Source organism: Cydia fagiglandana, chromosome 8 (genome assembly GCF_963556715.1).
Source record: "Cydia fagiglandana chromosome 8, ilCydFagi1.1, whole genome shotgun sequence".
In the NCBI taxonomy this organism is placed as follows: Eukaryota; Metazoa; Arthropoda; class Insecta; order Lepidoptera; family Tortricidae; genus Cydia; species Cydia fagiglandana.
In genome coordinates this window covers 15,054,409-15,081,926 of record NC_085939.1, presented here as the reverse complement: position 1 = coordinate 15,081,926, position 27,518 = coordinate 15,054,409, and the positions used below count along the sequence as shown (strand labels likewise).

The following is a 27,518-nucleotide window of genomic DNA, read 5'->3' as shown; positions in this document are numbered from 1 at the left end:
AGGGATGCCTCTCTATAAACTACACTCTACTCTAGAGACTCGTAAAGAAATCAAGATTTTCGTTTTTCGTGGCAGGGCCTTAGTGATACTAAAATTATATTTCGATTGGCCAACATACCTTTTTGTACAGTTGATACAAAAGTAAATGCTAAGTGGAAACTTTTCAGATGATGCCTTTGAATAAACCAATGGCGAATATCAAACACTGGCTTAAAAGATTAAATTAATCCAATTAATCACCACTGATATCAACAGACAAGGAATCCCCGAAAGTTTTATAGTACCTATAGAAGTATAGACAGCAAGTACTTACTTACCTACGTAAGTCCAGATCTGAATGTGTGTCACGACCCGGAAATCTGTCAGATAGAACAACGTCGATCCATCCGATATATCGGATTGGATAATTGAAAATGCTCTAATACCTAAGTAAGTACCTACCAAACTAATTGTTATTACAAAAGAATGTGATTGATAGCCGACTAATTTTCACTGCCTAACCTAGGTGGAAAACCCAGATAACTTTACATTTCGTGAAATTAATATGATATCGATTAACGTCACAAAACGTATTTCGTAATTGCAAATGACTTTTGGCGGCTTTCTGTAGGGGCGTTCAAAAGTGTAGGGATAGATGTCGCTCCATGCATTTTTGAACGCCAGTGTTCCTACCCCTATACGCGTTTAGGTCAGTATCATTTTGTATGGGATTTTGAGTTTCCAACAGGTCCCGCTTGGCGAGCTGTTCAAAATCCCATAAAATAGGCATAACGCAAACGCGAACGCTCCTCTCTCTGAGACGTTTTGAAAACTCAAAGTCCCATACAAAATGATACTAACGCAAACGCGTATACGTCACGTTACGCTATTAAATGTACCACTACCACTACATTAGGGGTTCTGCAGTCATTTATGAGTTACAAGCAATAAACCCATGAATCCGAGACGAAACACGGTACACAATAGGTTTATTCAAATTAAGTGCTTAACACGGATACGGGAATTCCAATATTCTGTCCGGGTGCCGCGGCGAAGGAAGAAAAAAGTGCTGATTGCTTTAAGCCAGTGGTTTTTAACCGGTGGTCCGCGGACCACTGACCACGGGGTGTCCCCTGTATGATGTTTGTCTACCTGATAGCGTGGTAAAGACAGTATCCGTGTCTTTCCATCGCATGGTATTAAAAATCACTTATTTCAGCACCTGGAAGAATCTTATAGGCACTTTAAAACCTAGGTAAGGTAAGGTGGGGTAAGACTAACATAGTTTATTTTTTCCTCGGGGCAAGACAGACAGTATGAGGATTCCATAAAAGTGGTAACCTTATCCCACCTTACCTTACTTATTAAAATGAGCATGATGAAAGTCTTAAAAAAAGGTATCCAAATCGTTAAGTTTTGTAATGTCCACAGAAAAGACACCGGTTTCAAACAACCATTTAGGTGAAAATTATAATTATGTTATTGGGAAAATCTTTACTATTATACCTATCATTAGTAATAATAATAATCTATTCGACAAAATCAATTTTTACGCTTTCATGAAATGATGTATCAGAATAAAATTAGAAATACCGAATAAGAACTGTTTGTTGTTGCCAAACTTGCCAGCCAATGTTAAAATTAAACACAGTGCGGTGGCCGGTGGCGGGTTCGAACCCCTGCTCGTACCAATGAGTTTTTCGGAACTTATTAGGTATGTACAAAATATCATTTGATATTTACTAGCCGATTTTCGGTGAAAGAAAACATCGTGAGGAAACCGGACTAATCCCAATAAGGTTTAGTTTACCGTCCGGGTTGGCCGTTGGAAGAGGTCTCTTTCGTAGAAACTAGTGCCTACACCTATTCTCGGGATTAGTTGCCAAGCAGACCCCAGGCTCCCACGAGCCGTGGCAAGAGCCGGGACAACGCGAGGAGATGACGATGACCCTATTATTGATAAGTTTATTTACATTGCAGTCATGCCAGCGGACCATGTGGTACAAATCCTTGTCAAATATTAGGCCTACATACGTAATAGGTACCTAACCTAAGTACATGTTTAAAAGATAAACATGGTTTAAACCTGTGGTTTAAACTACCAAATATCAGTTGCCTACTAGGGTTGCCAGATGGTCGGGATTTGGCGGGATTCTCCCGATTTTTAGCATGTGTTCTCGATTCCCGACAAAGTGAAAATTGTCCCGAAAATCAGCTTCACGTTATAAAACAATAACTGTCGTCAATCGAGCAAGAGACCCGCGTCACAGACTTTTTTTTTGTTTGTTCAAGATCTCAAAGAACTTCTACTATTTTTATATAAAAACGTCTATGGGCAGAGCAGCTGACGTAGAACCAATAATGTAAAATATCGTTGTTTTTAATACAATTACTTTAATATGAATGTTTTTTTTTCCGACTTAAGTCCGAAAACCCGAAATAAATATATTTTTTCCCGATAATAGCGCCTTTCGATCTGGCAACCCTATTGCCTACGCACATATGAATATATACCTAAGTGGGCATTTCTATTTAAAGTTGTACCAAATTTTTTTGTGTTAGAATTGGGATTTTTTTATATAATTTCTACTCAGAATTACGAGCTTTTCCATTTTTACTGAGGAAAAAAGTGTTACGTTACAAACTCTATGACCGTAACAAAACGGACAACAAAAAAATTTTATGAAATTTTGGGGACACTTTTTTTCTCATATTAGGATTGAAAGAGCTCGTAATTTTATTCTGAGTGGAAATAATATAAAAATTCCAAAATCTAAAATGCAAGTTGAGGGTACAACTTTAAATAGAAATGCCCAAGTATGACCTATACAGGGTGATCAATCCAAATGGGTCAGTATGGAGAAGTCAGAAACTATAAGAGATAGCGAAATCTGTTCTTAGGGACCATGGCTTCGATTTTAGATTTAATAATAATGGCATTCAATTTTTTTTTAAATCTGTCCTACATAACCGGGATTCGAACCTGGTCAATATTCTTGTTGTTTGTTTGTATGGCAACTTTTAAACGATGCGTGATAGGTGGGGGATGCTCGACCAAATATCATAGAGGGCCCCGAGACAAAACAAACTACATTAAAAAAAAATCAAAATGGCCGACTTTTTTTTTCAGATTTTCAAGTTGGTCCGAGCGCGCTGAGATTTGGCATGCGGCGAGCCTGAGGACCCAAAATTACCATTTCAAAAATTTTTTTTGGAAAAATCCAAAATGGCGGTGGACACGGGCAAAGGCAAATTTGCAAGTAGGTTAAGCGAGCCCGAAGGGCGAGCTTCAGGCCGGGAGGCCAAAGGCTGACCCCGGTGGAAGGCCGAAGGCCTGGAGTTTCCATCCCGACTCCCAATAGGAAAAGTGTTGGGTCGTGTTTAAGCTCCAACTTCCCCCTCTCGTGTGACGCTTCGGGCCTTCGGCCCTACGCGGAAATCGGCCTTCGGCCTTCGCAAGCCTCGACGCTTCTCCGTCGGGCATTCGGCCAGCCGGCTTCGCTCATCAAGACAGTTGACTTGGTCCATACCAAGAACATAGAACGCTTGGAAGCACCCCATTCACGCAGCTCGGCCTTCGGCCTCGCGTTTTGAGAGTCGGGGTGGAGGCTCCGGGCCTTCGGCCTTCCGCTGGGGTCGGCCTTCGGTCTCCCGGCCTGAAGCTCGCCCTTCGGGCTCGCTTAACCTACTTGGAAATTTTACTTTGCCCGTGTCCGCCGCCATTTTGGATTTTTTCAAAAAATTTTTTGGCATGGTAATCTTGGGCCTTTAGGCTCGCCGCATGCCAAATCTCAGCGCGCTCAGACTAACTTCAAAAATAAAATAAAAAAGTCGGCCATTTTGTTTTTTTTTAATGTAGTATGTTTTGTCTCGGGGCTCTCTATGATATTTGGTCGAGCACCTCCCACCTATCACGCATCGTTTAAAAGTTGCCATACAAACAAACAACAAGAATATTGAAATGTTCGAATCCCGGTTATGTATGATAGATTAAAAAAAAATTGAATCCCATTATTATTAAATCTAAAATCGAAGCCATAGTTCCTAAGAACAAATTTCGCTATCTCTCATAGTTTCTGACTTCTCCATACTGACCCATTAGGATTGATCACCCTGTATATAAATACCTAACTAAAAATATACATACCTATTTTACAAATGTTAACACATGTTCTTACGTAATGAATAATGATGAACGTTACACTTACGTCTACGTCTAACATGTTTGAACACTTTTGTATTTAACAGGATACAAGATGTTAGTCATGTGACGTCACAACCCATGACACACGTCCACGTTGGTGACGTCACGAACATCAGCTACCGGAATGACAGGCGGTTATGACACTGGCGTGGCGCCACTAACAGAAAACATATCTGTGTGATAAACGTTGCAAATCTGTGAAAGCGATGTTTAGATTATTTTAGCACAACTGAGGTCCTACCACGAACCACTTTCGACGTGTTGCCTTCCTGTCACACTTTAAGTACGTACGAATTTACAAGTGCGACAGAGAGGTATCATGTCGTACGTGGTTCGCGGTAGGCCCTCTGGATAGGTGTTCAGTGCATCTCATCATTTGAGTCTTTCATTTGACTCAAAGCGCAATGCATCTCATGCATGTATTTTATTAATTTCGTCCCACGGCAACAATGTATATTATGTACCTATAATATTTTAAGTAAAAGTAGGTGTTTACGTCCCTATCCTATTAGGTACCTACTTACCTAAATGAAAAAGGTATTCATAATATTTTCAAGTCCTTTGCTGTTCATTCGTGGTTCATTCTGCCTTAATTCAGTTCAATAGAAAGTAATTCGAATTCTTAAAATTTGCTGTCGGACCAAGAAAAGTCTGCAGCGGATTTGTGTCATTCAAGTGTCATTTTATACGTCATACCTAATTTCATAGAAGTTTGACGTTTAAAATAACACGTGCACTGCGTGTGGGCTATCAAATCAGCTGCAGACTTTTCATGGACTGATCCTTCAAAGTCCGACTGCAGCTGTGTTGCTGGCACATGATAAATGCGTGACTGTCGTTATGGCATTGGCATATGCTGCCGTGATTAGAAAATTACCTGACTAAAGAAAACTCTTATAAATGGTGGTTAATGACCATGGCCAGCCATGGCTAGCCCATGGGATATTCTGCTGTTAGTCTGTGCGGAAAGAGAAGAGTCGTGGCAGAAACGAGAACTAACAGTATCTCAAAAATAAATAAAAAACCGTCAATCGGGACATATAGACGGTCAAGCAAATCTTGTCAGTAAAAAAAGGCGCGAAATATTTTTTTTTATGAGAGGTTATTACTTCGCGCCTACACTTTTCAAATTTGCCGCGTTTTTCTACTGACAAGATCTGCTTGACCAAGTATATTTCATGCTAAAAGGGGGGTTGCGCGAACCACGAGCGACGTTTTGCCTCTTTGTCACACACGTACGAATGGCCACGCCCCCAACTTCGACACGATTTGAGCATTTCGTTTCACGACGTCTTCAGCAAGTTTCAATTAATTTCGAATTAATTTAATTTATGTCCTAAAATAGTTCCTTAAATTCTAGAAAAATATTTTCTACTAGAGGTAGACCAAGCTAAGTTGGCAGCGATTTTGATAACCCAGACTGTGAAAGTGTTATTTAAAAGTCATAGTTAGATAGCCCCTCAGCTGTGGGAGATGAATATGGCCGCTCCCCCTCATCTGTGGCAGCCTAAGGGGTCTGCTCCACAGATAGGGTTTCTAGGTCCACGTGCAAGTGGAAAATTGCGATTTATTCCGTTTTTTACAATGATACAGTCTATAGTTTGTATTTTTTCTGCCCTTTATTTAATTATCTAACTGCTACTTAAAATTACGACCATTAAACTAACATAAAATAACTGTACAGTCGAATTCAAATTATAGGTACCGAAATGTATCTTTCATTTTCTATTGTAATTATTATTGTATGTCTTTCCCATCACGGAACAATGGTGTTCCGGACCTTTGGGAGGCGTGCGCGGAGCCGAAGCCAACACGTAGAGGCCCTTTTGACACTTTAATTATTATTATTATTATTTATTATAATAATATTGTAATAAAAAATAAACAGTTTTTAGGGGTATCTGTTACTCTAATTATGTACATAATGTAATTATACACATCGAAAAAACATAAAATGTCAGGCTCATCAATTAAATTTATACATGATATATACCATTTGAAAACTTTATTGAAATTATGTCTGCCCTAGAAATGGCGCACGTAAATAAGTTTCTAATTACATGCATTGTGGAGTCCTACCACAGCCTATGTAATAATTTTATACATAAATAAGAAATTTAATTTGTAAACTATCTGTGGCCAAAGTAATAGTAATGCAGGTGCAGTAGTTATATGGTAAGAAATGTTTAAAAAATGCTTTTATTTATTCATGCACCATTGATAGCCCACAAAATGTTCAAAAATCACAGCAACCAGCAGCCTTAATCCAAAGAAATTCCGTTTCTTAGGGTATTAATGAAACAATATTTAATAATAAATAATCGCACTTGTTCTTATTAAACAAAAAACATCTAAAAACTTGATCTGAAAACAAGACAAATATAGACCAAATCACATCTATATGGTTTGATTAATATGGACATACCTAGACCGTAAGAGCAATAAAGGGATATTTCAGAATGTGTGAAGAGTAACACCTAAAATCTTAGTAGCAAACCCCACCACCATCATTATTATTATCATCATCATCATCACTTACGCCTAGTACCCATATTAGAAGCCTTGCATAATTAATTTATATTTATTTTTTTATACTCGTAAATCTCAGTATAAAGACTTCATAGACCAAACTATAATCTTACAAATTAAATGTCCAGCGCTTGCTCTCACTCATTACAGTTGCGCTGAGCTGTATTGTTATAGCCTATGTGGAAAGAGAAGTATCGTAGAATTAGTAAGTGAAATGTCCATGCTATGCAAACGTGCGTTAGTAACATGACAGCGCCGTCTGTGGCGACAGCCTGGCAGGTGCTCGTCCAGTCTGTTGCGACAGCCCGAGAGGTTATGTGCCGACCGCTATTTAGTTTGATAGCTATTATTCACTTTAAACAGATTTGAAACTAATTTCATTGTATTTAATATAATCTATATGAACTACGACATATTATGATTGTTTTGAGACATAGTAAAACTTATACAAATAATAAGAAACCGAGCGAGAAAATTTCGGCTATGACTTGGCATGTCATTTCTTCACACCTTTAGCACTTAGGGGTCATCCATTAATTACGTCACACGAATTTCTAGGTTTTTTGACCCCTCCCCCCCTCCTTGTCACACTTGGTCACATTTGGCAAACCCCTCCCCCCCTAGTGTGAAGTCACATTTTTTCTACGAATTCGCCAAATCGAATTAAGTAAGTACCTAAGTATTATTAATATTTTATCAACATATTTTTGACGATATAAATATTAGTAATTTTATAACCCAAAACTGCGTAGGAAAGAAAATTAAACGAATAAAAACGATTATCGTTTTAAAAACTTGTTATTTAAATGTACAGCGAATAAAATAAATTAAATTAATTTTCGGTTACTGATGACGTTACAGTGACGTCACAAAGTTTGTGTCTCCCCCCTCCCCCATGTCACAATATGTCACATTTTCTTGACCCCCTCCCTACCCCTAAACATGTGATGTAATTAATGGATGACCCCTTATATTATTCTAAAAACACACCCAAACATAATATTAACAAAAGTTTACTTCCATTTCCTCAGCTTTTTAACGGTTTCACCATAAAAATCCACAATTTTACTATAAAAACACGTAACATCGTACTCGTCACAGAGGCTGTTTTTGACTGACGAAAGTTAACGACTTTTTCAACCGTTGAACATTCAAATGTTCGCTTGCTAGCTGTCTTGCTTCATTCACTCCACGATTAAATATGTCAGAGCGAGTTAAACATATGTTTCACTGATATTTTACCTTAAGTTTAGGCGCGAAATATGCTAACCTGGCAGGTTGAGCCACAGCACAGAATAAATAATAGTACTACCGTACAGAAAGGAAGCTTCCTACATAATTTTTAGGAAAAAAAAACCGACTTCTATGGGGGCCGGTGAAAGATTATTGTAGATGGTACACTATGTAGAAAAGGAGGTAAAACCACCCACTTTTCTACTAGCATTTCGCTTCTGTAAATGTCGTAGTTCTAGCCTAACCTAACCCACTTCTCTGATAGCAGTTCGGTTCTGTGAGGATCGCAGTTCAAACCTAACCTAACCCACTTAACGGCGCATGCGGTGCGGTGTACGGGGGTTTAAGCGGGAGGGGCTAGTAAGATTGGCATCATCATACTTATATACTTCCACATTTTATGGTAGGTAATCATAGTGGTTTATTTAGTTAAGGTATCATAGTGGTTTTCCGGGTCAAGGTCCGGGTCCGAGTCCGGGTCTGAGTCCGGGTCCGAGTCCGGGTCCGAGCCCGGGTTCGAGTCCAGGTCCGGGTCCGGGTCCGAACCGGATCCGGGTATGAGTCCGGTTCTGGGTCCGAGTCCGGGACCCAGTCCAAGTCAAAATCGAAATTCGTAATCACCAAATGTGTACTATGCGTTGTTGAAGAGTTCTATTCTGGTCATCATCAGCAGTTCCATTTCATCAAATGCGACAGTTTTTAATGTAAATGCTTGATTTTATGATGAAAATACAAAAAAATCTATGCGTATGCCTTTAATATTTGAGGAGTTCCCTCGATTCCTTATGGATCCCATCATCAGAACTCGAGCTTGACAAAAATGTGGCTTAAAAACTTAACTTGCTTAACAAACATAACGAAGAGGAAAAATCGCCAAACGTGAACTATGCGTCGTTGAAGAGTTCTGTTCTGATCATCATCAGCAGTTCCACTTCATCAAATGCGACAGTTTTTAATGAAAATGCTTAATTTTCTGATGTAAATACAAAAATCTCTATACGCATGCCTTTAAGATTTGAGGAGTTCTCTCGATTCCTCATGGATCCCATCATCAGAACTCGAGCTTGACAAAAATGTGCATTAAAAACTGAACTTGCTTAACAAACATAACGAAGAGGACAAATCGCCAACCGTGAACTATGCGTCGTTGAGGAGTTCCGTTCTGATCATCATCAGCAGTTCCACTTCATCAAATGTCACTCTTTTGGATGTATATGCTTGATTTGATGATAAAAACCCAAAAATCACTATATGTATGCCTTTAAGATTTGAGGAGTTCCCTCGATTCCTCATGGAACCCATCATCAGAACTGGGTTTTGACAGAAACGGGACCAATCTGTATGCATATACATTCAATCAAAAAAATAATTTTCAAAATCGGTCCAGTAATGACGGAGATATGGAGTAACAAACATAAAAAATAAAAAAAATAAAAAAAATAAAAAAAATAAAAAACATACAACCGAATTGATAACCTCCTCCTTTGGGATTTGGAAGTCGGTTAAAAACCAAAGTTTGACAGCGGTTCAGGGTCGAATCATACTATCCCTTTCTAATATATGGCATTATCCCTTTCGGCTATTTAGGGTTGTCAAAATTTAAGTGATTATCTTATCTGTGGTCGTGCACGCAAAAGGAAGTCAAGTGGTACCAACCCTAAAAATTGCTCGGAGCAATGCTGAGCCGAGCGGAGCCGAGTTAGGCCGAAGTCAGGAGTTTCGCACCCCTGGCCACAGATAAACCGCCAATTTCATGACCGCCTGAAAGGCGCTCCCACAGTTGAGGGGATATAAGTTTGACGTTTAAAATAACCCTTTGCACAGTATGGGCTACCAAAATTACTGCTACCTTAGTTTGGTCTAACTCTTTTCTAAAAAAATCGATTTATTAGGGCGAGCGAAGCGAGCCCTATTACTATTCGACAAACTATGCATTCTTGTGGTACACTTTACGGAAAAACTATCGCACTGTTAGGTTTGAGATTTAACATAGTAATATAAATGTATGTCTAGATGTGTTATCAAACATAAAAATATCATTTTATTAACGTAAAAAAATAAAATAAAGGAATAACTCTTTGTATTACTACTTACGCCATCTATTAGCAAATTATTGAGTTAACGTTCGTGCTAATGTTAATTATTTCTTTCACTAACAGATGGCGTTAGTAGTACCTAAATAAATAAATAAATACTTGACATTCTTACACAAATTAACTAAGCCCCACAGTAAGCTCAAGAAGGCTTAATTGTGTTGTGGGTACTCAGACAACGATACCTATGTAGGTGTTTTAAATTTCAATAATGTATACGCCATTGACAACGATGAATACAAAAGTGGGTGAATATTTTGGATTCAGACTCACCTTGCTTCGCTTGGTTTGATTCCCAATTTAGCAATTAAGTTTCTGTGAATACTAAGAAATTCTATCTTGCTGTATATTCACTGCAGAGGTTAATTTACTCGTATGTTTTGTGTGAACTGATAAATCATGTTGTGTTAGCAAACTTAAATCGGGTATTTTCAGTTCATGCAAGAATTTTGGCGCCATTCATTTTTTACGTAAGGCGATTTTTGGCTGGATGGGGGTCGAACATATCTTATTTTTTCTTACAAGGGGGAGGGAGTGGGTTTTCATAAATCTTATGTAAGATCACAAAGATGCGATTTTTTTAAATTTCTATGAAATTATGACGTTTTTAAATAATACTTCTACACTCTGTGCTATCAAACACTGTGCACAGTTAGCTTAAATGGGCTCCAGTACCTTTGTAGGTACAAATAAACATTAAAAAATATTTTTTGATAATTAAACACTAATTAATATAAACCAAACGTGTAGGTACTCCATTTTTTTCTTTTTTTTTCATTTTCTCGCGTAATATATATAGGGGTGAGGGGGAGTCAGCCTATTCTTATTATTTCTTACGTAGGGGGAAGGGGGTCAAATACTGGCAAAATTGTCTAACGTAATTAATGAATGGCGCCTTTAGTGTTACTATTGATTGGTACTGCTAAAATTATAAATTAATAAAGATAAACAAGCATATTAATACAAACTTCAGTGACTAAGGGCCGATACAAATGGACTACAACCCGACTGCAACTTGTATAGGAACTGCACGCCGACTGCACGCCAATTGCAACGTCGGCGTGCAGTTCAACAAAATGACCCAGAACCCTGGCAGTACTTAGTGGAACTCAGGTTTGGTGCAACAAAGGCACACTATTATGTATTGGTCATCCGACTCATCTTGATGAGCTTAGGAGAGTAGTGCCCAAGATAGAGCTGATGCTGAACTCTGGCTATACCTAGCGGAACTCAGGTTTGGTGCAACATAGGCACACGCTGTTTTAGTCATCCGACTCGTCTTGATGAGCACTTAGGAGATTAGTACTCAAGATAGAGCTGATGCTGAACCCTGGCTGTACCTAGTGGAACTAAATGTGTGTGTTTATGTGCCGAGCAGTGTGAGTACCGCCAGTAGATGTCCAGGCGGGATAGTTTGTCACCCAATTGTGTGGTGTGGACGAAAAAATTAATTCAAGGACATTGGCGCGCTGACCCAACATTATGTTAGGAAAGCCAGTTGGTTTCCTTACAAAAACCGAGTCGCACTCGCCCACTGAGGGTTCCGGACTTTTTAGTATTTCTTGTTATAGCGGCAACAGAAATACATAATCTGTGAAAATTTCAACTGTCTATCACGGTTCGTGAGGTACAGCTTGGTGACAGACGGACGGACGGAAGGACGGATGGACGGACAGCAGAGTCTTAGTAATAGGGTTCCGTTTTACCCTTTGGGTACGGAACCCTAAAAAGCTGGGCGACCGTGTAGGATGTAATTAAGCGGTTACTAAATGGTATATTACGTGTCTATGATATTGGCAATTTGATTTTGTCGTCTGGACACGTTTTTAATGGACAAAGTAAAAACTGTAACAGACAAGCGTACCGGACAGCGACCGGGGTCCAGTTAGTATATTTCTAACTTGTTCTCACTTATAGTTGCGTCCTTAGGGAACTCATTACGTATCCACTCGATCGAACATGAAACAAGTCTCGGATTGGATCAAAGTCGCGGTCCGGTACGGTACGTTTAGGTAGAAAAACTCCGCGAGCCCTTATAAAGCTCTGCTTTTTGCTAGTAAAGTAGTAATCCCTTAACAGCAAGTTGCGTCTAACGGAACGTGCTAGCTAACTATGACGTCACATTGACGTCACTGAAGATTGGCATTTGACATTTAGAATATGTAGATTCGCTTTGTTTCGTTTTTGTTTCTTTAAGTGAGAATCTTCCTAAATAATAAATAAAGAATAGATAATAATGTTTTTAGTTTAATTCGGTGAACGCATAATGTAACTGAAGATCAGTGGGAGTGTTAGTTTTAAGTTGTATGCACTCTAGATAGCTTTAGGTATCTTGTGCTTCACTTTTGCGTAGGTTTTAAATTCAATTCGGGCAAATGAAGCCTGGTAAAAGTGTCGACGTGCGAGAGGAGATAGTAGAAGTTCATTCCGTGGCTCGGTCTCCTTCTCCGAAGCACAAAACTAAGTCGCGATCGCGAAGTCGGTCCGGATCGCGAAAATTATCAAACGGGCACTCAGAGGCCCCAGAAGTGGTCGAAACTCCTGCTGTTGATGAACAGACTACAGATAAGTCCAAGCGTGACAGCTGGATCAAGTCTGAGCAAGAATCTTTAGACATAGAGCTGCCTATTCACGATCAAATCAAGGATCAAATCCTAGGATTTGTTGAAAAGGAGATTAAGAAATCTGATAAGAATCCCTCGTTCGTGTTTTATTCTCATGATCCTACGGGTCTGGATGAGAAGTTCTTGAAGAATTTATCCCGGCCTTCGAGTGGGCATAAAGAGAAGAGGAGCCCGTCCTATAGGAAGAAGAAGAGGCATTCATCAAAGCATAGAGATAGAGATTTACATGATTTTGAAATACCTGGATCTAGTCTCAGTGCATTGGAAAAGGTAACTTAGATTGTTATTTACCTTAGTGATTTTTCAAATGTCAATAGTAGCCATGAGATGATGGACGAGAGAGAGGTATGGAAGAAAAAGATATGCTGCACCAACATATCTTTTTCTTCCATACCAATGAATGGGCATCCAAATGAATGGGATAAGGGCAAGGAAATTTTCGTTGTTTTTACAATTTCATATATTTATTTACATGTTGCATGTGCAGAAAAGGCCTCGCCCAGTTTATCTCATTCCTTCCTACTCTGTGCTGTTCTCCGCTAATATCTGTTGAAGTTTCTTAGCTCGTCTCTCCATCTCTTGTATTCAGTTTTTATTTGTTTTCTCAGTGTGCCATTTTGTGTCATGTTTGGTCCACTGGTTGTCTGTTGTTCGAAATGTCCTAATCTCCTAATGCTCAGCCATACAAATGAAAAATCCAAAATTTGCCACTGAAATTTGAAGCTATAATGTAAGAAAATTTAACGAAATTGCGACTGGAATCGTGTGACACTATATTTGTAATTAATATCATGACATCTATTTTTATAGGTTGATGACTATCTAAAAGAATACAATAAGGATGAGGTGGTAACTCTAAGTGGTGAACTAGACATAGAAGCGAATGATGTAGAAAATAACAACGGGTCTTCGAAGGAGCACAAACCTAGAAAGACCCGCCGGAAAATGAGGGATGAGAGACAAGACACCAACGCTAATGGGAGTGATGTCAGCCCTAAGGTGTTTAAAGCTGGCAGTAAAAGTAAAGGCGGAGGCAAACCAGGTAAAGGTCTCATCGTACAAACTCAGGCGTTTTCAAACTGTGTGGTTTGACATTCTGGGGCTTACGTCAATGGCTCTAGATTCTAATGACAATTTTATTTGAATGTAATGGGAGTCACACCACAACAAAGCTTGAGAACCCTTGAATGATTAAATTTAAAATTAAAGAATGAAAAAAAAAAATAGTTTTATAAAGGAATAATTATTGGAACTTTTCAAGTTTTTTCAATGCCAAGCTCCCATTTCCTATATATAATCAAACCTAGTAGGTTTTAGAATCAAATCTGTCTGTACTACAGGTATAACTTTCACAGTTCTCTTTCCAGTTCGCCCGACAGACTTATCCACAATGCTGGAATCTCTTGAATCCAGTATGCCGTACCATGACCAGTATATAGACAACCCCTTCTCCTCACCGTCACCTCTCACCTCACCCAATGATGAGAGGCTCAACCCCTTCGGTTCACGGAGGCCGGAGAAGATCTACATGCAGGGCGGAGGGACGTTCAGAGCTGTGTCCAGGGATAGAATCTTGGAGTCACAGCAGTCTAGAAATGAAGATAAATACTTGAGGTATATATTTTTTTTATATAGCCTATTTTGTGTCCCACTGCTGGGCAAAGGCCTCCCCTTTCTTTTCTTTTTTTAAGGTATATAAATTGTTTTTATGCAAAAAAACTATATAAAATTTTAAGGGTGCAGAGGAAAACGGTAACATTTCAATTTATCTTATTCTATTAGCATTTGGCATGCATAAATATAATAAAACCAAACCAAGTGCGAGTCGGGCTCGCGCACGAAGGGTTCCGTACCATTACTCAAAAAACACTTCAAAAAATCATGTTTGATGTATGGGAGCCCCACTTATTACACACATTTATTTTATTTTGTTTTTAGTATTTGTTGTTATAGCGGCAACAGAAATACATCATCTTTGAAAATTTCAACTGTCTAGTTATCACAGTTCATGAGTTACAGCCTGGTGACAGGCAGACTGATGGACGGACAGCGGAGTCTTAGTAATAGGGTCCCGTTTTTACCCTTTGGGTATGGAACCCTAAGAACGTTTGTAGATACTGCGGTGCCCCACCACCCCTAGGGACGCTTAGGGCCACTTGTACCATCTCACTAACCCCGGGGTTAACCGGTTAAACCTGGATTTACCATGGTTACCAGAACAATTTGACACTGGGTAAACGGTTTAACCGGTTAACCCCGGGTTAGTGGGATGGTGCAAGTGGCACTAAGAAGCCTTATTATTTTCAGACTGGGCGACCTGACGCCGCTGGACGTGGCGCTGACGGCGCAGAAGGCCTGGCGAAGCTGCGCGTACGCATGCCACGGCGTGCTAGGCGGTGTTTCGCTCATGCATCTACTGCTGATCAGCTATTCTGACAGCTTGGACGCGGGCCATCTGTCCTTTCACGCGGTCGTTACTATGCCATACGTCGCTACATACTACTTTCTTTGTGTATTGTGTCTGCTCTCAGTGTTGGATAGGTGAGTTTTATTATAGAAATAGAAATAGAAAATATTTATTTGCTTGAATACGTAACAATCAGATCTTATAATAAAATAGACACAGTATTCAGTCGATTTAACATCAACATGCAAAATATTTACAAAATCGTACATTAAGGTACTAATTTACTAATTATTAACATGCAATCATTAAAACAATATAGTAATAATAGTAATAAAACAATGTCAATGAATGATGTGAATGTTCAAAACTCGAAAATTTAAAATATAATGTCAATGAAATTAAAATTTAAAAATAAAAGAAATAATAAAATAAAATAAAATTTAATAATTTATTATTATCATAAGTGTCATGTGCAGGGGAGGTAGGGGATATTTGGGCTGTCGGGCACCCCCTTGTAATACATAACCATAAGTCCTGATTTACAAGGGGGTGTCCAAGCCTCCCAACTGCCCAATGGTCCCCTTGCCTCCCCTATGTATTTGTACTGTCTATATCATTCTGGCATCCTCTCAATCCACGTTTTACATTATTTCTGCATAAAATTTAATGTCATTTCAATGTCAAAACATAATGTGATTCAAAAGGTTAAGGTAGTTATTGTTTAAGTAATATCTTTCTTATCCTTACCAAAAACAAGTGCTTTATGGAAAATATACTATATAGCGGAGAATAACTTATTCTCAAGTCTGAAAGCCTTCGAACTTAACCTCTATTTCTCAGGGATTAGAGTCTAAACTTGTGCAAAAGCACTCGAAGTCCAAGGCCGTTGCATAGGGAGCGTCCATTGTTGATTGTATCGGGTAACGCTACGAATAAGTTGAGACATATAAGGCGGAATATTTTGCCACAATGCTTTTGAACGTTATTTCAATGTGATAGGCCGTTATTCCCGTTAAAGGGTTAAGCATACATAGAATAACTTTAAATGGAACCAAAGACGAGGCTGTTTGACTCTTCCGACTAAAAGAATAGTATTCAATTTTGCGTACCTGATTTCTGACACCTTTATGCTCGTCAAATAATTGAAAGTATGTCATTTGATCTGCCAAACGATGCTCGTTTTATAGGTTTTAAATACCTACGTAGATTATATCTTTATATCTAGTGTATAATCGTTTTCCATCGTATTTTCTCGGAATCGTTCGTATTTGTCATGTTACTTCAGCCAACCTCAGTACTTTTTTTTGCAGAGACTGACTGACATAGCAAGTCACGTTCGTACGTTTCCGTGAAAATACGATGGAAAATAATTATGCACTATACAACACCTGTAGGTACTTTTTCTCATTTTTCGTGACCATAAAAATGGAAATCAACTGTTTCAGGCTAGACGTCACAAGTCTGGACCTGAGCAGAGGCCTGCAGCCCTATTTCCAGCCTATCGTACTGGTCATCCTGTATATGGCGTGTCTGTTGGTGTGCACGGCGGCGCGTATGTACGACGACCTCATGGTGTACCAGTACGCGCCAATGGTCGCCAACTACACCAATGTTACCACTGTAAGTACTTCCAGCCCATCGTGCTGGTCAACCTGTATATGGCTTGTCTGTTGGTGTGCACGGCGGCGCGTATGTACGACGACCTCATGGTGTACCAGTACGCGCCAATGGTCGCCAACTACACCAATGTTACCACTGTAAGTACTTCCAGCCCATCGTGCTGGTCATCCTGTATATGGCGTGTCTGTTGTTGTGCACGGCGGCGCGTACGACGACCTCATGGTGTACCAGTACGCGCCAATGGGCGCCAACTACACCAATGTTACCACTGTAAGTACTACTTCCAGCCCATCGTACTAGTTACATATACTACCTTTATCACTGTAAGTAATAGAAAATAGAAACATTTGAATTTAATAACAAGTAGAATCGATCAACATCTTCCCAAAAATTCATGCATATTGCTTATTGATCTTTTATTTGAAGTAATAGCTTAAGGTACATTACTATAGAGGCCGGGAAACGGAAGGGTTGCAGGCCAAGTAGATATAGATAGACGGATAGGAAATACGCGGCCGGCAATCCCGTTTCTTGCCGAGATTTGTATACTGCTTTTCTCAAACTTGCATCCATAGGCTACGGTGGCCAAAATCGAGAAAAAAACTACCAGGGCCTCATGAGTTACGAGAAAATGCCGCTGACCAACCCGGTACGAGAATGAAGGTATCGCGGGCCGCGGCTGCTGTCAAAAACAAAAGAAGGTTGCTTTACAGGCTTAGGTGTGTGGGGCTGTATGAATCTTCACCTCTCGCACCGGATACGTAGTCTAATCTAGGCACAGGATAAATAAATAATAGTACTTACTGGGTACAGAATACTCACTCTCTAACAAAACGCGTATGTTACGATCAGGACAGATAAGGCCGCTAGGTGGCGACAGTTCCTCGCGCGGCTTATTGCTAGCCACCAAAATTGGTGTGGAACGGATGTACTTGTAGCTACCTATTGCAAAGCGATGAAATCGCGGAGTGGGCCACGCCTGATCTAGGTTAGATTTGAAGTAAGTCATGTCATTTCATTGCAAGTTTGAGAAATATACGATAACTTCCCCAGCCGACTATCCCCTCGTTCTACCACACGTGGACTCACTTCTCCATCTGGCGCGCCGTGCTGTCGATCCTGGGTCTCGTCTACTTCGTCATCTCGGAGCCGCCCGACCTGGTGCTCGCCAACCTGACCAAGCTGCTGCAGTACAAGCATTCTTTGCAGAGCATCGGGTGATGACCTTGAGTCACCTTTGGCTTAGTTCATATTGCTCGGTGATGTAGGTATATGAACCTTATACTGAAAATCGTAATTCAAGACCAAAAAAGTAATATAATGTTGCCACTTTTTACTAGCGCGTCTTTATGTAAAAATAAGTAAATTAAAGTACTTTTTTAAATCGTAGGAGTTAAATTACCAATAAATAAATTATCTTAACGTGTTTATTTATAAAAAGGATTTTACTATGTTACAAACAAATTATTGCAGTGGCATCATTGTCTTACTTTTTTTGGTCTTGAATTTCGTTTTTCAGTTTAGGAGCATTTAGTAACTGAGGAGGTTATCGCTGTCATTTTCTGTACAAAACAGTCTGCCGATTTTTGCGGGGGAGGGGACGTCAAATGTATTGCTATTTCTACATGATTTGTACGTAACGTACAAATAGCCATGTCAGTCAATACAAAAGTTTGCACAAGTGTGCAAGTTTTTTGGCAGAGGGGTAAGCTCTTAAAGGCGACTCCAGTTATTAAATGCTCTAAGTTATGGAGCCGCGATCCGCGATGTCGCCTCCTTATTTCAGTTGCAAGTGCGACTAAAATTATCATGATTTATTTCTGTAAATTAAAAACTACACCTAGTAGGCTTAACACATGATTGGCACGACAGTATCTCGGGGCGAGATAGACTACCCGTCTTTTTTATGTTAATAAACGAGAGTAGCCTATCTCGCTCGTGATTTTACGTATGCTCCATCTTGTAGTTGCAGTACCTATCTATGCTATGGCTTAAAAAACGTAGTAAACTAAAGAAACTGACTTATTTAGCGAAATGTTCAAGGCCTGTACACTGTACAGTTACTGACTGTGAATAGGGGCTACAGAAAAAAATACAGAAGCGATATCATCAGTACGATTATTATACCTACTAAACTTTTGATCCCTATTCATATCATAACCAACAAAGTAGGCCCCTTATTTTACACCGATGCATGTTTATAGAGGAGTAAAAAATCTAAAATTCTTGTCACATAGTACAAATTGGTGTAAATATTTAATGCCGGCTGTACACACTCGTCGAGACACCCCGAGACAGGACAAGAACGAGTGTGTACCTACATACTGCTCCCTCGTCATATGCGTCGCTTAACTTCAAAAGTTCAGACTCGGGTAAATCCATACGACCCTCTCAGCAAATATGAGTATCTACCCTATTCATCATCATCATCATCATCTCAGCCATAAGACGTCCACTGCTGAACATAGGCCTCCCCCTTGTTATGGGGGGTGAATGCCATAATCGCCACGCTTGGCAGGCGGGTTGGCGATCGCAGTCGAGTACACCGAATTTGAGGGACGCTGGTGCCCGTCCACCGGTGGTCTTGGACGTAGTTTAAGGACATACCCGGGTCCCCCGGGTCTACCCTATTACCTTTTCTTAACTTCATACAGGGTGTGTCTAACCTTGGGGCTTTAAATCCAGGGCTCGATTCTACTCGCTAAACTGAGCTACTTTTATTATGGCACAAACCCCGAAATCTCGTAAACAAATTTTACTTTTTCATACATATTCGCTTATCAGATGTCGACGTTTTCTATGGAAAAGCCAAAAAAAATTCCCCGATTTTAGGGTTGGTCCCATAGTAAAAGTAGCTCAGTTTAGCGAGTAAAATCAAGCCCTGGATTTAAAAAGCCCCATGGTCAGACACACCATGCATAAAGTTTTTTTTTTATTTGAACCTTATTCTATAACTAAATTCATTAAAGGCAATGAAACAAAAGAAATGCTACTTTATTTGGTTCATGAAAGGTTCAAATTACAATTCACGAATATGTACATTCGGTCTCAGGAGGTTGGATTATGTAGTCTGTGGTCTCGCCGTTCTCCGATTGGGTTGGAGCGGTGACGTGTCGAGACTCTTGGCGAGAGACTGTGTGTGTACAGCACGCATAACAAGGTTTTTTGTTTGGTAATAAATAGTTTATCAAGAAGAGTTTAAAAAAGAAAGCCTTTAGACCGACTAGTTTCTACTAGTTTGTACTATATTTGTTCCATTTTCAATAACAGTGGCCTAGTCCTTAGCAGTAATAAACTTTAAGTATACAATTGCTATATTACTCAGCGTTTAATAAGAGAAACATTTTTATATTACCTACCTTTATAAAAAAAATAATTACAATAATACGGCAGCTAATAATACTTAAATTATAAAGTCTGATTGCTAGTCCTAGGTTTAATTTAATGCTTAGATTTAGATCAATATAAAAAAAATGTATTGATTTTCTCTCGTAGGGATGTGGCTTTTTATAATAAAAACTTTGTAGTATGCCACATTTGAGATGTATGATATATTTCTATGATCTAGATGGCAGCACTGTTATGCAAGCACAGTCCCCGCCAGGGCTCTGAGGATTTTTGATTTTTCAGTCAAGGAAACGTGCGTTGTTTTATCCGGCCGTGGTTGGCAAATCACATACGCTAATGTAAAGACGCTATGCAGGTGGAATTTCGTATATTGACCCGGCTGCTCCTATCGGTATTGCACGCGCGTAATTATATTGCTGTCCCGCCCATTTGCCGGCAGACAATGTAATTCTGTGAGCGGGATAACAATATTATGCACGTGCCATAGAGATAGGAAATGACGTGTCAATGTCCGAAATTCTTCGTGCTTAGCGTCCATACTTTATTACGGCGGGGAGTCTTTAGAGCTCGTGTACAGTCGACGTCAAAGATATGTTTACACTTTTGCACCTTACTCTTTTGTAATAAGGTGAAAAATGTAATCATATCTTGGACGTCGACTGTACATATATGTACATACATTCCTGACAACAAGGCTGTTTTGGTTGCGTTTTATATGCCTAAATGTAAAATATTTGTCTGCTTCATATTCAGTGTTATATTAAGACATTTGCATATGCGTACTATAAGTAAGTGTGCGGATGTCATTTTCGTAATATCACAATATGTTAAGTATATTGTTGTTAAAATTATTAACCAAATCTAGTCAGAAGTTGATCTTTCATATTATATTAATTTTAAGTGTGTATAAGTCTTCACGGGGTTATTATATAAATCTGTATATAACTTTTCTGCTTTCTTGATTCTAAGAGGGACAGGGAATTATATCTTTATCTCTCTCAGCAGCAAAATGTCCTAAAAAGTATATATGTTTATGTAATAACCTCTTAACCGGGCGTGTGAGTTGGTCCAACATTGATGCTTGTCTAAACATTATCAGTGACATTTAATCATAAAGTATTGATAAAGATTGATGATGACAGCGTGTTTGCTATACTTGGACAATATTAGCTTTCCTACATACCAAATACTAAAAGCTATTGTGTGTGTGTGTGTGTGTGTGTGCGTGTGTCGTGTACAGAGTTAAGCTGAAAACAAATTATCGGACGCGGCTGACGGGCGCGACATAAAAGTGTGCACAGTGTTCGGGACGTGGCTTGCGGACGCGCAACAACGCTTAGTCCACAAAGAACTGTAGACGAAGATACATGCATTTTTGTAATCCTTTAATTTGAGATTATACAGTAATTCCTTGTTGCGAACACACTCGATAATTCTTTCCTCCATTTTTACCGTACGCACGTCCAAGCTCTCGCGTAGTCCGCGTCCTTCTGGCGCAGTGACGCGTCCCGCACCCCGTGCATAATACTGCATACCGTCCGCGGACGATTTCGGCTGACAGGAACATCCAGCGCGCCAGATTTCTGTCGGATGTCCGAAGGCTCAAGGTCAGCACAAGGTTACGTCCACGGCTTACCTCCGATAGTTTGCACAATTCAGTGTATATTCATTATCTAGATACCTATAAGTCGGGGCTGTGAGCCGCGTCCGATAATTTGTTTCCAGCTTTACCCAAAAGTAGGGACGTTGACAAAAAAATGTTAGGAAAACTTTCTTACAAAATGTCAAAGTTAAAACGAATCATTTAACTGAAACAAAACCTATAATTTGTTATTTTTTAAACGTTATCGCACATAAAAAAGAGTACTTACAACAGGTGGACTTAATGCCGCTATAGGCATTCTCTACCAGCCAACCATAGGGCAAAACAGAAAAGCGTCAGGGTGGGTGCAGTGAGAAATAAACAGAGAAAAACGTAACTTTACCTTTAAAATATTCTCCTTTGACTTTGATATCAACATTACAAAAAAGAACAACGTATTTTTGGGCCACTCTGTATAATGCTAAGCACAAACTGTATTTAGGTTTAATAATATTTCTTAAAACCTAGATTTTAAAAGTTGCTTTGTTGAAATTTTCATAGTTTTTTTGTGATATCACACCCATGGGTAGATACCGTCTTGAAATAACACTGTCAGGCCAAGAAATCAAGTCAAAGTTATTTAGGACATAAATAACATTGCCAAATAGTTGTACTTTACTTACCTACATACATATTATACTCCCAAATACGTATTTTCATACCTTTTTTCAGGAGTACTATGTTATAATATTTTCAAAGTCGTTACCAAAGTTTTTAACTGAACAATGTCAATAAAAATACAATTTAATATTAGTATTTTAATTATTCTGTTATTAGCTAAACGTCCGGAGTTTCATCAAATAGCCTAAGAAATAAACAATTCTCGAATTCATATTAATTAACCAAACAAAATCACACAAAATAATATAATAATGTAGTTATTAAGGGACCATTGCCAAATAAAATAGTCAAGTTAGTGCAGTCAGTATAAAATAGTCATTAAATAAGAATAATATGCGTGTGCGTACAATTTTATTATTTAATATCATCACTTAAAAGCCCATTTTACCAGCCGACTACTGAGGAAACAACTCAAACTTGCATATTTCGATCTAGCATAGAAAATGCAATTTTGCTCACTGATTTCAAACAGTAAAGAGGCCGTTTCCAAGCGGATATTATATTTGTCATTTGATGTCACTAAGGATGGTATTCCATCCGTCCTATACAGTCGCCATCAGATATATCGGAGCAGCCAAGGTGTTCACAAATATTTGAACACGCCTCTATTGTCAAGGCATTAGAGTGCGCGTTCAGATATTGTGAACATCTTGGCTGCTCCGATATATCTGATGGCGACTGTACCTTTGTCCAATGTGTATTGCGTCTCACATTTTGCTAAATGTGAGAGTGAGACACAATGACATTGGACAGGTGTAATACCACCCTGTTGTTGTTATGAGCCGCCGGCGCGAATAAATTTACATTTAAAGCAGGCATTCACTAAATTACATACCTACCCTAAAGCATCTTATTATGTAGGTACTGCAATTTGTTATATGTAGATAAGGAAATGATGGCATAATATTATCTTATTATATCACAAATATTCCGCTTTGTAGTCAAGGTTCTAGACAGCCGGCCTAGCCAAGGTTAAAATCGCTATCGCTTCGACAACGAAAAACATTATGTCTCTCTATCACTCTTCCATATTAGTGTGACAGTGACAGTTGTGTTTCGATCGCTACGGAGCGTAAGCGATTGGCATCTTGGCTACGCGGCCAGGGCCGTCTTAAACTATGATGGGGCCCTTAGGCATCTAAGAATTTGGGGCCCTTTTGGAAAGTAAAGAAAGCGAATTAAACAAACATTTTACTACTATGATGATTTGGTAATAAAATACAGGGTGTTTGGTACATCGTTTGCCAAATTAAAACGGCAGGTAGCTTGAGTCATTTGCTATCTTCTCATGTCTAGAAAAACAAAATTGGCCATGGTTTTTTTTTTACTACTACGCAAGTAAACATTTGGAATTTACGAAAAACGGTAATAGGTAAAAAAAAAAAATCTTAAATTAAAAATTTCTAGCCCTGAGAAGATAGCCAATGACTCAACCTATCTGCCGTTTTAATTTGGCAAACGATGTACCAAACACCCTGTATACTGTTACTGTTTGTCCTTCGGGGCCCCCTGAGGATGGGGGCCATGGGCACGGGCCCCGTGTGCCCTTATGGTAAAAACGGTACTGGCTGCTACATATGGCAGGGGAGCCGAAGAGGGGATTTTTGTAGTTACCTACTCGATATTGTCATATTAAAATAGGAGTGATATCTTGCTACCCGTGGAGTCTATCTTATGGCTCCTCTACACGATGGGCCAACGCCGGCCACTCCAAGGGACGCAGCCATGCGGTAGAATTAGATAGAAATATCACTTGCTCCATCTAACGTATAAATGCATCCCTTTGAGTGGCCGGCGTTGGTCCATCGTGTAGAGGAGCCATTAACAATATTGAGCCGTCTATGATGGTGGGTTAGTCGGTGGGGGGTTGGTGGGCAGTTAAAAGATTCGTTAGTTAAGTTTGAGGACTTAATTAGTTTGGTATATAGTTAAATGTCCACACCGTTCGTCAATCCTGTGTGACCACAAACGCAATGTGATTGATTTCATACTGACTGCAAGAGCCATTACCAAAAATTAATTGGTAGCTATCTATGTGTAAAGTAGAATAAAAAATGGGAGTTTACTTACTATAAACACCTCCTTTTTTGAAGTCGGTTAAAATATGACGCCGCACAGCGCCATTACAACTTCCAAAAACGAGGACACGATTTTTTCTCAGACTTATTAATGAAATAATCTTTTCCATTACTCTTAAGTCGGCTTAAAAAACTCTCTGGCTTATAATTATTATGAGTAATCTCATCACTCTGTAGTCTTCATAGCTTTATGGCTGTGTTGTCACTATATATATATACTTACATTTAGTTAAATGTACCTCAGTAGTATAACTGTTTTGGGCTTATGCACAAATCACGCGAGGTTCGATAGGTGGGGGCGAGGGGGTCACGAAAAAATCACGATAGATCACGTTGGGGGTAGATCACGTTAGTTGGGGGGTATAAGGAAACCTCACGTGTATTTTTTTACAGTGAACGAAACTAAGAAAAAAAAAGCCTACCACATGAGTAAGTAGATACTTTTTCTCGGTTTCGTTAAACATAAATCTTCACTCTGCACTTCAAAATAGCGAGTCTATAAACAAGATTTTCTATATACTTACAATACTATTTACTATCTTAAAATTAGGTCGAATGAAAAAAATTCAAAAAAATACGCGTGACGTTGTGTGGGAGGAGGGGTAGTCAGAAACCTCACCAAATATCACTAAAAGGGGGAGGGGGGGGTTAAAGTAGCCGAAAACACCTCGCGTGATTTGTGCACAACAAGATTTTTACGATATTTGCGCAGTTAACTGTACATAGTGGTAACATTTTGCCGTTTTCTCAATGTCAACGAGTGAACATACATATGTACAAGTAATATAAACGAGTATAGTTATTATTGTTGACGTTGTACTTCAAATATAATTGATTTGTGATACATATTGTTTTTTTTATTTCAGTCATCATTCGTTTGTACCTTGAAATTAAAAGGTTACAGCTGGGCTTAATTATCTATCTGACGTGATGCAATCTGATAGATATGATAGTCTGTTACATGCGACACGTCAACGTCAGATCTGCCCAAACAAAAAGAGTGTATTGTTTTCAGCGTTCATGTTTGTATGTATATATGTATGTGAGTTTCTTTATTCCACCATAACTTCTGAATGCCTTAATCGATTTAGATGTATGATACATCATTAGAATCCTTACATCATCCCGACTAACATAGGCTATGTGACGTTATTATAAAACCAATATGGCGGACGTAATACACAAAATTGCGTCACGTTTAGAAAAAAAAATCTTGCAATCCTATCGAGTGGGGTCTCAAAATGAAGAGCCTTGAAAGACGATTTAAATTATATATGCAGCATACGCGTTTAAGTCTTATTTTGGTTAAATAAGGATTTACAAAATGTGCTAAGAAAAATAAATCCTTCTATCTAATTTAGTGAGCTATCAAATGAAAGGGTATTGACTGCTGATCATAAAAATATATACAAATCATCCATATGATTTGTATATAATTTTATGAGGTAAAAGGAACTAAACACAAACATGTTCTAAATCGCCCTATTGAAATCTAAACCTGTGAACTTCGATTTAAGCGATAATCGGGTTTGAATAATTTATGGCTTATTGCATTCTTATATTTCTTGTGAATAAAATTGTACTTGACTACTAATTCAACCCGACTGTAATAAAACAGATTTTGATTTAACACGTGCGTAGGTAGGTAGGTACTACATACCAACCTCAATCATTTCTTCTTAACTTTAGTACTAAACTAATTTTCATAATAGTAAGAAGTATTTAAGTGACAATGATTATACATATTATGTCTTTCTATACTTTTATAGGTCGACTGTAACAATAGAAGTGTATTGTCATTCTATGTCTGAACACCAAATTAAAGGCGCACCAAAGGTAAACTTTGCGTAGGGCCGAAAGCCCGAAGTGTCCAAAAGAGGCGTACCTACCTTTAGTATAATATTGTACGCTTACCAAAGCCGAGCGCCTTCGGCGCCCTCATACTCAAAACGTTGGGCGTAGCCCGACGTACTTACGTTGCGCGCTGTACGCTTACCAATCCCGGGCGCCTCCGGCACCCTCATACTAAGAGTGTCGGGCGTAGGTAGTCCGACGTACGTGGCGCGCTCGCGCTGTATGTGTTCCAAAACCGGGCACCTTCGGCGCCCTCATCCTAAAAGAGTCGGGCGTAGCCCGACGTACAAGACACGCTGTACGCGTTCCAAAGCCGGGCGCCTTCATACTTAAATCGTCGGGCGTAGCTCGACCTACGTGGCGCGCCGTACGCGTTGCAAAACCGGGCGCCGAACGGCGCCCTCATACTAAGAGTGTCGGGCGTAGGTAGCCCGATGTACTTGGCGTACTGTATGCGTTCCATAACCGGGTGCCTTCGGTGCCCTCATATTTAAAGCGTCGGGCGTAGCCCGACGTACGTGGCGCGCCGGACGCGTTCCAAAACCGGGCGCCTTCGGCGCCCTCATCCTAAAAGAGTCGGGCGTAGCCCGACGTACAAGACACGCTGTACGCGTTCCAAAGCCGGGTGCCTTTGGCGCCCTCATACTTAAATCGTCGGGCTTACGTGGCGCGCTGTACGCATTTCAATACCGGGCGCCTTCATACATAAATCGTCGGACGTAGCCCGACCTACGTGGCGCGCGGTACGCGTTGCAAAACCGGGCGTCTTCGGCGCCCTCATACTAAGTCTCGGGCGTAGGTAGCCCGATGTACGTGGCGCGCCGGACGCGTTCTAAAACGGGTCGCCTTCGGCGCCCTCATACTAAGAGTGTCGGGCGTAGCCCGACGTACGTGGCGCGCTGCACGCGGTCCTACTTCTACTTCTTTCTAAGAAGTTATATTTAAAAATGTCGAATATCCCGAATTGTGAACATATCCACATATTGTCCACAGAAAAGAAGCCCGGACGTATTCCGGAACGGTGAGCTTAATTAAAAGGTCCCAGTTCCAGAAGCTAATATCCACATAAAAAAAACTTCGTAGACAAACTAAACGGCCGGGGGAAATCTCTATATACCTACCTACCTTAAATCATAGTTTTATACTTAGTTTTTTTCACTAAAATGTTCGAAATAAAATAATTAATTAAAAAATTAAAAACACGACTGCTGCATTTTAAAGCGAACTGAAAAGCTAAAAATAATGTTCATATGTTAGTTACATAACTTTATGAATCTAAATTGGAA

General features: G+C 39.5%; 1 protein-coding gene and 1 long non-coding RNA gene across 3 annotated transcripts in view; both read left to right on the top strand.

Moving 5' to 3' along the window:
• The window catches only part of LOC134666857 (uncharacterized), a 183,477-nt gene that overhangs the window by 15,514 nt on the left and 140,445 nt on the right, over nt 1-27,518 (top strand). The window lies entirely within an intron of this gene.
• On the top strand, nt 12,196-18,027 carry LOC134666699 (uncharacterized). Of its 2 annotated transcripts, none has more exons than XM_063523933.1 (6): nt 12,196-12,932; nt 13,473-13,704; nt 14,030-14,276; nt 14,970-15,203; nt 16,515-16,689; nt 17,743-18,027. In XM_063523933.1, exons 1-6 carry the CDS (start codon nt 12,414-12,416, stop codon nt 17,908-17,910), a joined length of 1,575 nt encoding a protein of 524 aa, XP_063380003.1. In that variant the 5' UTR covers nt 12,196-12,413; the 3' UTR covers nt 17,911-18,027. The 2 variants fall into 2 exon arrangements, with proteins under 2 accessions (XP_063380003.1, XP_063380001.1); XM_063523931.1 differs by having other exon boundaries at nt 16,515-16,826; nt 17,743-17,965.

Bases quoted from the DNA above. Each gene is read 5' to 3' on its own strand.
- LOC134666699 (XM_063523931.1), top strand. From the start codon at position 12,414: ATGAAGCCTGGTAAAAGTGTCGACGTGCGAGAGGAGATAGTAGAAGTT. The intron at 12,933-13,472 runs GTAACTTAGATT...CTATTTTTATAG, and splicing joins GTCTCAGTGCATTGGAAAAG to GTTGATGACTATCTAAAAGA. The intron at 13,705-14,029 runs GTAAAGGTCTCA...TTCTCTTTCCAG, and splicing joins TAAAGGCGGAGGCAAACCAG to TTCGCCCGACAGACTTATCC.